The 9254-nt window shown below is 50.3% G+C and overlaps 2 protein-coding genes across 2 annotated transcripts; both read right to left on the reverse strand.

The window, feature by feature from the left end:
• Positions 1-152: 152 nt before the first annotated feature.
• Positions 153-4652, reverse strand: CDV56_100055 (putative ABC multidrug transporter; the record flags this gene model as incomplete). Its single annotated transcript, XM_026753674.1, has 2 exons — positions 153-1578; positions 1624-4652. 2 exons carry the CDS (start codon positions 4650-4652, stop codon positions 153-155), a joined length of 4455 nt encoding a protein of 1484 aa, XP_026612636.1.
• Positions 4653-6342: 1690 nt separating this feature from the next.
• Positions 6343-7253, reverse strand: CDV56_101163 (uncharacterized protein; the record flags this gene model as incomplete). Its single annotated transcript, XM_026754782.1, has 3 exons — positions 6343-6469; positions 6552-6806; positions 6919-7253. 3 exons carry the CDS (start codon positions 7251-7253, stop codon positions 6343-6345), a joined length of 717 nt encoding a protein of 238 aa, XP_026612637.1.
• Positions 7254-9254: the final 2001 nt, after the last annotated feature.

The raw sequence follows: 9254 nt of genomic DNA on the forward strand, positions 1-9254 counted from the left end.
GGCAGGTTTGTTATCCGTTTACCGGGTGGGGGGGGTACAGGGTTGTTGAGGGGGGTGCGGCATGCTGATCTGGACAGGACAGAAGGAAAGGGCTGTGCTATTAAGGTAATGGATTATATCTATGGTGTACATGGAGCTATGATGAAGGACGCTTAAGCCGTCTTGCTCTTCTTGCCCTTGCCAAACGAAAAGTTCCACTTCTTCACCCGGAAACAGTAGTAGAGCAGCACTGCCGCGGCGATGTCGAACGCGACGTACGCCCAGAAGATCCCGAAGTTGCGCCACCGCTCGCTCCAGTAGATATTGACGCTCGCCAGGTACTGATCTGCGACGGAGAGAGAGCAGAATTCGCACGAAGACGTCGCGTTGGGGTTGCTGAGGTACCCCGGTGCAACGGCCATGTAGTCTGCCATGTATTCCTGGCATGTCAGCCCTGATGGCGGATTGAAGATGGCTGTTTCCGCCGCGCTGCACTTGACTGCGCGGTCGTGCAGCTGCGCGGAGGCCATCCCGCCCACCCAGTAGGTGAACGGCGAGACACGGTACATGAAGATCCAGAATCCAGGCAGTGCGTCGGGCGTCTGCATGACACCGTTGAACGTCAGAGCCATGGAGAACAACAGGGTCACAATGGCACCCGCCGTTTCGGCATCCGGTAAAGCGGCAATAACAAAGTCGGCAAAGGTGCTCGCGTAGATGAAAAATTGTATGCAGAGCAACAGGACCAGCCCTTGCCGGTCAGACGATTGCACGCCATTCACCGCGTAGTAGTAGCAGCCAAACACGAGGATTCCCATCAAGATCTGGTAGGGAATCTCGACAATGATGTTCGCAATCATAAAGGCCTTCCAGGAATACGTCTTGCTGGGCCGCTCGCGGACCTCGTAGAGAGCGCGCTGCGTGATGAACAATGGGATAATCTGCTGGACAAGCGAGGAGAAGATGGCACACAGCATGAACACGGAGAAGATGACGTTCTGCATGCCCTGCAGGGAAGTATCGGCCTTGAAAAATGAAAAACCGATGAACAGACCCGCGCATATGCCAAGCATCATCTTGGCCACAATGTACATGGGGAGTCTCCAGTATTGCTGGAAAACTCGAACAGTGACAATGGGCAATTGCTTGAAGAACGGCATGGCAAATTCCTCCTGCTCGCGATCTTCGGGATTGGTACCATCGTTACTTTCAGCTTCACCTCGCTTGGCCTCGTGGATGCGATCGATTTCGGTTTGAACCCCGGCAGCTTCTTTGCTTGCCTTCCACAAGTCGAACCAGCTCTCGCCTTGAGGGTTAGTGCCAGCGTTGACAACTTCCAGCATATACTCGGCTGGGTTTTCCTGGTCACCACAAGGGCGAGCACCATGCGACTCGAAATAGTCGAGCAGTGTCCGCGAGTTCTCTCCAATAGGGCCAAAGTACACGGTCTTGCCACCACGAGCCAAGAAGAGCAGCTGGTCAAATTGCTCGAACAGGATAGCACTAGGTTGGTGAATGGTGCACAGGATGGCTTGTCCCGCGTCAGCCAACTTGCGAAGGAAGTTGCAGATAGCCCAAGAGCTCTGGGAATCAAGACCACTACACCAATTAGCTCAAGTCAATATCAATGCAAGATGGTCTTACCTGGTTGGTTCATCCAAGAACAGTAATAGCTTCGGCTTAGCGGCCAGTTCCACACCGATGGTCAACAGCTTGCGTTGCTCAACATTCAAACCCTCACCAGGCACACCGACCACTGCCTCAGCAAAGTCCTCCATGTTAAGCATCTTGATGACCTCTTCCACATACTCATATTTCTCCTCTTTGGACACAGAGGCGGGCTGGCGCAGCATCGCGCTAAAGCGCAGACTCTCACGCACTGTGGCTGTCTCAAGATGCAAATCCTGCTGCTGCACATATCCTGTTTTCCGTTGGAAGCTTGAATCCAGTGGTTTACCGTTGACAAACATATCTCCGGTAATAACGCCCATAGTCGTACGGTGCGCCAACACGTCAAGGAGCGTGGTCTTTCCCGCGCCACTGACACCCATCAGGGCCGTCAATGTACCCGGCTTGACCCAGCCTGACACGTGATCAAGCAGCCGACGAGGCTCACCTTTGATCTCGATATCGTACACGACGTCGCGCCAGGTGAAGATATCGTGCTGAGGAGGAATCGACGCAATACCTTGGTCTTGCTTATTTTCTTCAGCGGAAGAAGAAACTACCGTCTTGCCAGCGCCGGCCTCTTCATCCGCACTGGGCTCGTGTCCATTCTTCAAGTGGGCAGGCTCATGGCCTCGACGGAAGACGAGAACCTCCGCTGTGCTGGTCGTGGCGGAATTGAGCTCGGTTGCGACGAAGTAGATGACCATGAAGCCAACCAAGAACGCTATCAGAATACCGAAGTTTCTCCAGACATGCGAGTAGCTGTAGCTGTACGACGCTTCGATGTATGCATCCCCACTAACAGTCCGACGACCGGCAACAGCACCTCTTGCTGAGCAGACGAAGGAGTCACCTGCTAGATTGGGATAGCCAGGGATAAACTGTGAACAGATGAACTCCCGCCCATGAAACTCATTGGCTATCAGGATCTCAAAGGCGTAAAAAATGGGATTCAGATAGTGAATCCACTTGAACCACGGGTGCATATAGTCGACTGGGACAACGAATCCGGTGTAAATGACTAACATTAAAATCAGGACACCGGCTAGTGTCATGGCTTGGGACACAGTCTTGGTGATGGCGGCCATGGTCCGGAAGACAGCACTCATGACGAACATGATGATGAACGTAATGAGGAAATAGATGAAGAATTGAGACGGTTCGCGACGTAGACCACTCAGGAAATAGAGAATAATGTTGAACGCTACTGCCATGAGGAACTTGACTGGGATATCACTGACAACCCCTGCAATGGCCTCGGTGGCGGGATGATAGAAGGCGAAAGATGCATGTTTCTCGACGATTGGTCGCTGGGAATATAAACTATTAATCTCAGTCATTGCGGTAAGGGCATTAAGCAGCACGGCGTAGAAAAGCGTCGCACCCTTGGCGTAAAAACCCGCGGTGGCCGTGGGGGTTCCGTAGAAGACAGAACCCACAATCAAGGCGAGAATGCAATTACCAATGAACGTAGTCAGAGTGGAAGTCCGTTCATTCCACACTCGTTGATAGGCACGCTTGGTGTTGAGTTTGATCTGCATGGGAACGCTGAGGAGATACGGAGACTTGGCCCGGGTATGGGATGCCTGCGCCTGGCGCTTGTGCTGCTGAAATTCGAGGAGTTTCTCATGCGACTGCGAAGACGTTTCTCCTTGAAAAGCAGCCATCTGCCGCTGAAGCTCCTTGTATTCTTCCGACTGGTGCCAGTATGCCTCGAACTCGGCCGCGGTACGGGGCACCTGCGACTCCATGCCGGGCCGAGCTTGTCTTTCTATTGGGTTGGTCACCGAGGTGAGGAAATCTCCAGTCGTCTGACGTGGGGGACAGAACCATCCTTGCCGTTCAAAGAATGCCTTGGCCTTGCTGGCTGGGCCAAAATAGATCTGGCGTCCCTCGTACAGCACCACAGCTTTGTCAAAGAGATCATAAATGGCCTGGCTGGCTTGGTAGATCGCCACAGCGTGTGCTGACGAATTTAGGTCTGCAGCCAGTCGCAAGGATTCCACAAACTTCAACGCGGTTGCCGAATCCAAGCCTCGGGTAGAATTGTCCCAGGCTGCCAAGGGAGCGCCTGCCAGAGCCATCTCCGCGATACTGACTCGCTTGCGCTCACCACCCGACACTCCTCGAACGGTGTCGTTTCCAACCTTAGTGTTGTAGGTGTGGCTAAGGCCAAAGACAGCCATGACGACTTTGGTCATCATCTGAGCGTACTCGTTCCTGGACATTCCACCCAGTCTTTTGGATGGAGTGCGCACCGCTGCCGCAAATTCCAGAGTCTGGCCGACAGTCAGGTGAGGGAAATGCTTGTCGACTTCCTGGTTGTAGACGACTTCGCCTTTGAACTCTTTGATCATCGTTTTCTGCGGAATTCCGCTGTAGTGAAGAACAGTCTTCTCGTCAACGTTCAAGCCATTTAGTTCCCCACTCAGAGTCTTGAGGAAAGTGCTGCACCCTGAGCCGGGTCGACCCAGCACAATCAACAACTCCCCACTGTGCAACACACCGTTGAAGTCGTGCAGGATGGTCTTGGGGGTTTTGTTCCCGAAATTCCAGGTTTCCCGTCGAAAGGGAGCGGTTACAAGATCTCCGACTGTCTTCTGCAATTGCAAGGCCGCTCCAGTGCCTGAGACGTGGAGATGTTGGAAAAAGATGCTGGCTTCTTTTCGCGGAACTCCTTCCTCGTTGAGCACATGAACGACCTTCCGCAACCACTTGTACAGATCAAAGTCTTTGTTTTCCGGGTTCAAAGCCGGGTCATCGAGTGAGATATCGGCCAAAGTGCTGACCTTGGAGACTGCATTGTCACGGCTGGCTAGCCGAGTGAGGTAACGAGCTTCATCAGGGGCGACGGAAGCTCTTCGGGTCGCTACCGGAGTCAGCTCGTCGTATTTCTCTTCATGACTGTTGTGTCCTGTTTCTGTCAATGAGGTAGCGACTGAGTGTGAACCGGCTTGGATCGGCGCATATTCTCTTCCACCGCCGTCCGATATGTCTTCTGCCATTGTCGATTAGTATGCGGTTGAAAGAAGGTGATTAGTGAAGGAAAGTCGGCGAGATTGAATGGAAAAAAGGGAATGAAAGTCTGTTTTTTAATTGACGCAAAAGAGAAAGTTGAAAGAACGGAAAAGAGGGACGATATAAAGGAACGACAGTAAGCAGTAAAGAAAGAAGAGAAAGTCAATCTCACTGTGTCTGATAGTAACATGGAAGACAATCCAGACTGAACGAGGTACAGAAGACGTACCATGTCTCGGATCATCCGCAAACCCTTTTTCGGGCCTCTTTGCCTTATGCAATGCATTATGGGCGTATATCGCCTCTGAACGCGCCTTAATGACAAACGGAAGTGAAATGAGTGACGATGCCGAGAATCCACGGTGGATCTGGAACCAACGAAGCCGGTACCGATCGGTGACAAGCACACACCGACTCCGTGAGCCTATCGAGGGCCGGGAATCCCCTTGTAAGGCCCATGATTACCGTGGGTTAACTTGGCTTGGCTGGTAGCATTATTGTTAGGACTCAGCTTATGAATCCGAGATATGGTTGATCCGCAAAAGTGATTGCCGGAGCCACCGGATATCCCATATTAGAGAGCGAGATTCGCATCAGCAACTAGTATCTGGGTAATAATCAAATGGTCAACGGAGGGATAGTTCACCCGAGGCTATCAATAATCAAGGCTATCAGGAGCTCAATATGGATCGGGTGGATACCTTTGAGATTCCGTTTTGGGAAGTCGACGCGAATTAGGCTGCTAGATAACAGTAGGGCGACAGCCCGGATGCAGGTGAGAAATCGTTTGTCAAAGGATGGCGTCTGCGTCTCACTGATGGATGGTGGTACGTACAACTACTGAAGGTTATCGGTTGATGCTGAGATGATGATGACACGAAGATCCTTCCACCCTACGGTAAAAGTCTTGGCACGTTTCTTGGGATCGACCATCCCGATAGCTTCATTCACTGCTACACTCACTGCTCTATATTTTCTCGGTACATTCTTCTTACTAACCCAATCTCTCTCTATTAATAGCTACCACATGTGTAGGCTTCTTGGTTAGTGAGTGTTCAACATTCTGCAATTTCTGCAATCTCTGATATAGAGCCTCTGTACTTCTTCTTCCCCTACCTCTGGTTATTGTTTATGGTGAACTGGGTACGTGAAAGATCTTCCAGGTCTTTCATCTACTATATAAGAATAAATATCGGCCTGGTACTCGTGCCTAAGGAGATCGACACAAGCAGTTACCTTGTGCGGACCCTTGAACATCATGACAACGCACTGACGGTGGATGACAATGAGGAGCCTTGGCTCCACAAGGAAGCGAGTGTACGGGTCTATGATCGCTGGGATAGCAAGCCCGATGACCATTGCATTTCAAAAAGCGACGATGGTCAATGATGCCTGAGGATATTTCGCTCAGCTATCTTGAATGTCAAATGCTGTACACTTCCAGGTACGAGTACCACCCACACATTGGATGAACCGAGCCACCCCAACCCCAGGCAATCAACAAGGTTCTACAATCCAATCCCAAACCCAGCAGAGGATCAACTACCCTCAAGACCAGGTCAATACAATGCAGTTCACGACTCCCCAGTTGCCCCAGGCCAACAGCTCAGGAGAACAGAAGCTGCTCTTTCAAGTTCCTGCTCTCAGCGCAATACCTGGACTAGCTGCCAATCCACCTCAGGGTCTCGCAACGCTCCAGAACACATCGCAGGTCGTCAACAACCCAGCGTCGGCTGCGAAGATATCGCACATGTTGGAGCTGTCCGGGACATCCTGCCCTACACCGACCTGCAGGTCAACCAGCCTACTTCAACCATGCGACACAAAGATGCCTTCACTACTGGCGCCCAGATCACTGAGCGGCTAGAAAGCTAAGTAAGTCGTACACCTGCCTCCACCAAGGCCGAGCAGCCAATTTCATCCACAAAAACACCAGTTCACGTCCAGTGATGAAGCCCAGCAGAAGCTGGACCAGTGCCTTGCTGCCCATGCCGCGAAGCGCACCAAACTCGATGATGAGGATATCTATAGGAAGAGCTGCTACAGAGAGTCGCAATATGCGGAGCCATAGACCCATAGTATCGAAGGAAGTCCAAGGACTATATGGAAACTTGATGCTTTTCATGTCAAACTGAGATGTACTAATGGTCTTGTCAACCATATAACCACTCGACTAAAAAGGTGTCTAGACGACCATTCCTAGCCTAGTAAAAATAGTAGTGTAATAATGTGTTCAACAGGTCTTTTCCATACTCCTTGACTTCGATCGTATAGTAAGGGGCACCATACACCCTGTGACATGCCTCCCAGATTTCGCACCATATCCCGTAAATGAGCTTGAATTGCTCAGCTCTGGTTTCATCCTCATTGAAGTCCTTGAACCGTTTTCGTAATTCGTCTTGGCTAGGCACTCCCTCCTCATGCTTGGAGTGTGCTTGACTGAAGACAGCTTTGATGGTCATGAATCCTTCTGATCCATCCTCTAACCTCTCCCTAGCACTCACGGTGAATACACTGCCACCTTTAGGCAGAGCCCATTCTACTACTCCATTAAAGCCGAGCCGACCGTTATCAGTGGTTCGGTACATCGAAAAGACCGTTGGATCGCCTCTCTGGTGAATGATCTGTCTTAGACTCTTAGGCATACCCGCATTGCTTGGGTATGGCCTGGCAGCAAATTGAACTCTCTTGGTTTTATGTTACCCTGCAAAGTAATTAGATTTTACCTTGAACTAGGTATTATCATGCTGTGCAACTTACAGAACAGAGAACAGCATCTGCTGACCCAAAATTTCTCATCGTCCACACTGTCTTGTATGCGCTTTTGAGATCATATTCTTTGAGCATCAGCGCGTCCCTTGCACTTGAATTAATAGCTATGCCATTGGTATGCCACGCAGCTAGGCATTCCCCAACATGCCTTCCGCCATCTAGCCGACCTCATTAGCATACCATCAACACTTAGGACAACAACACATACGCAAGTACAGGTCGCACGGCGGCGAGAGCACTGCTTGCAGAGCACCGAATTTTGAGCATCGAGCTCGCATTTAATCTCGAATGGTTCGAGCATGTTTGCATCGAACTTGTTGAGTGAGGTGCGGAGACACTTGAGACACCACATGAAGGGGGGTGGGCGGGGAGTATTTGTTCTGGAACCCACGTCTCGATCTTGATCGTCTTGCGACTAGGGCGGATCCGGATAAGGATGACAAGTTTAACCTCTCCATCAGATTGCTTTATCCACCAGCTCGCGTCTCCATGAGACGTTGTATACTCTGACATGCCCCCCTCGACCACCATTTTGGTGCCAAACTTGTACTGTGCAGCTCTCTCGTCTCCTAAGTCCATGACCCGAGCAATAGCCCACAGCAGGCGTAGCTCCGTATCTGTCGCTTCCTGGATGGCTTCTTCCAAAGATTTGCGGTGGTTCACCCACCCCTGGGTTGGTAATGAACTTGGCTTATGGCAGCTAGCTGATTAAGATACAGCTGACTCTTGTCATAGGCCCCCACATTGGTATGCTCGGGTTCAAACAAGATGAGCTCTTGTTCAAAGTTATCAAGAGCCATCATATGATGGTATAGCATCTCTCTTTCGGCGGCGCTCATGGGGAGGCGGATGATCTTCTCACTTTCCTGATGGTTGGCGCTTATTGCAGATTTAAATGCCTTGGCTAGAGGCTCATGTACTGCCGCGTTGTGAGCAAGGGCAGTCTCTCAGGACCGGAGTGTCTTGTGTTTGGTGGTGATGTATTTATTGATCTAAGCATCCGTGGCTCCGAAGACGACTTCAGCGGGTAGATCCTTTTTCACCGCAGAATTTGTCGATCCGATGGGTCCTGATTTGGGCCAGCCTTAGTGACATCTTAATAAATAGCTGTCGTCCAGTCCAACTCAAGATCCCATGAGCCCGTGTACCAGCGGATGATCGACGTGAGTTCAAGCGCGTTGCCGGTCATTCCCAGAGACGTCTATCCCGCACAATCATCAGTAACAATGAGGAAAGGGAGGTTATTAGAACATACAGATTTGCAGGATGCATGTCTAGCTCTACGCTGTTAACACAAGGACAAAGTGTTATCCTCAATGGATTTAATAAAGAAAGGCCTGACATCATCAACATCCTAATTCTAAGCTGAGATTCAGATGGAACATATCCACCAATAAGTAGTGCACGTTAAGACATCAGGAATTTTACCAATAGCCGTGCTGATAGGAAATGATGTGAGATTATAGATCAAGTAGTTGTTGAGGAAGAACAAACAAGAAGATTGTAAAGAAGGGGAGAAACACCTACTCCAGGATGAGGAGTTGAAGGAAAGAGAGAATGAAAATAAAATAAAAAAGATGCGAGAAAAACACTACAATGTCTCGAGTCATGAGCGACGTTAGAGTAGCCATTCACCATGACTGAATGGGTAAAGAATAAATGAGGCCATTCACTGCAGCTTTAATCTGGCTAGTAGTATATTCACCAACCGCCTGAGACAGAGACACTGAACCCAGCATAGACAGGCAATCCTGTATGTAGAATCTCGATTAGGCAATAAAAACCAGATGAAGCAAACTCAAGAAGCAAACCTATTC

This window comes from Aspergillus thermomutatus, assembly GCF_002237265.1.
Source record: "Aspergillus thermomutatus strain HMR AF 39 chromosome Unknown NODE_163, whole genome shotgun sequence".
Taxonomy (NCBI): Eukaryota; Fungi; Ascomycota; class Eurotiomycetes; order Eurotiales; family Aspergillaceae; genus Aspergillus; species Aspergillus thermomutatus.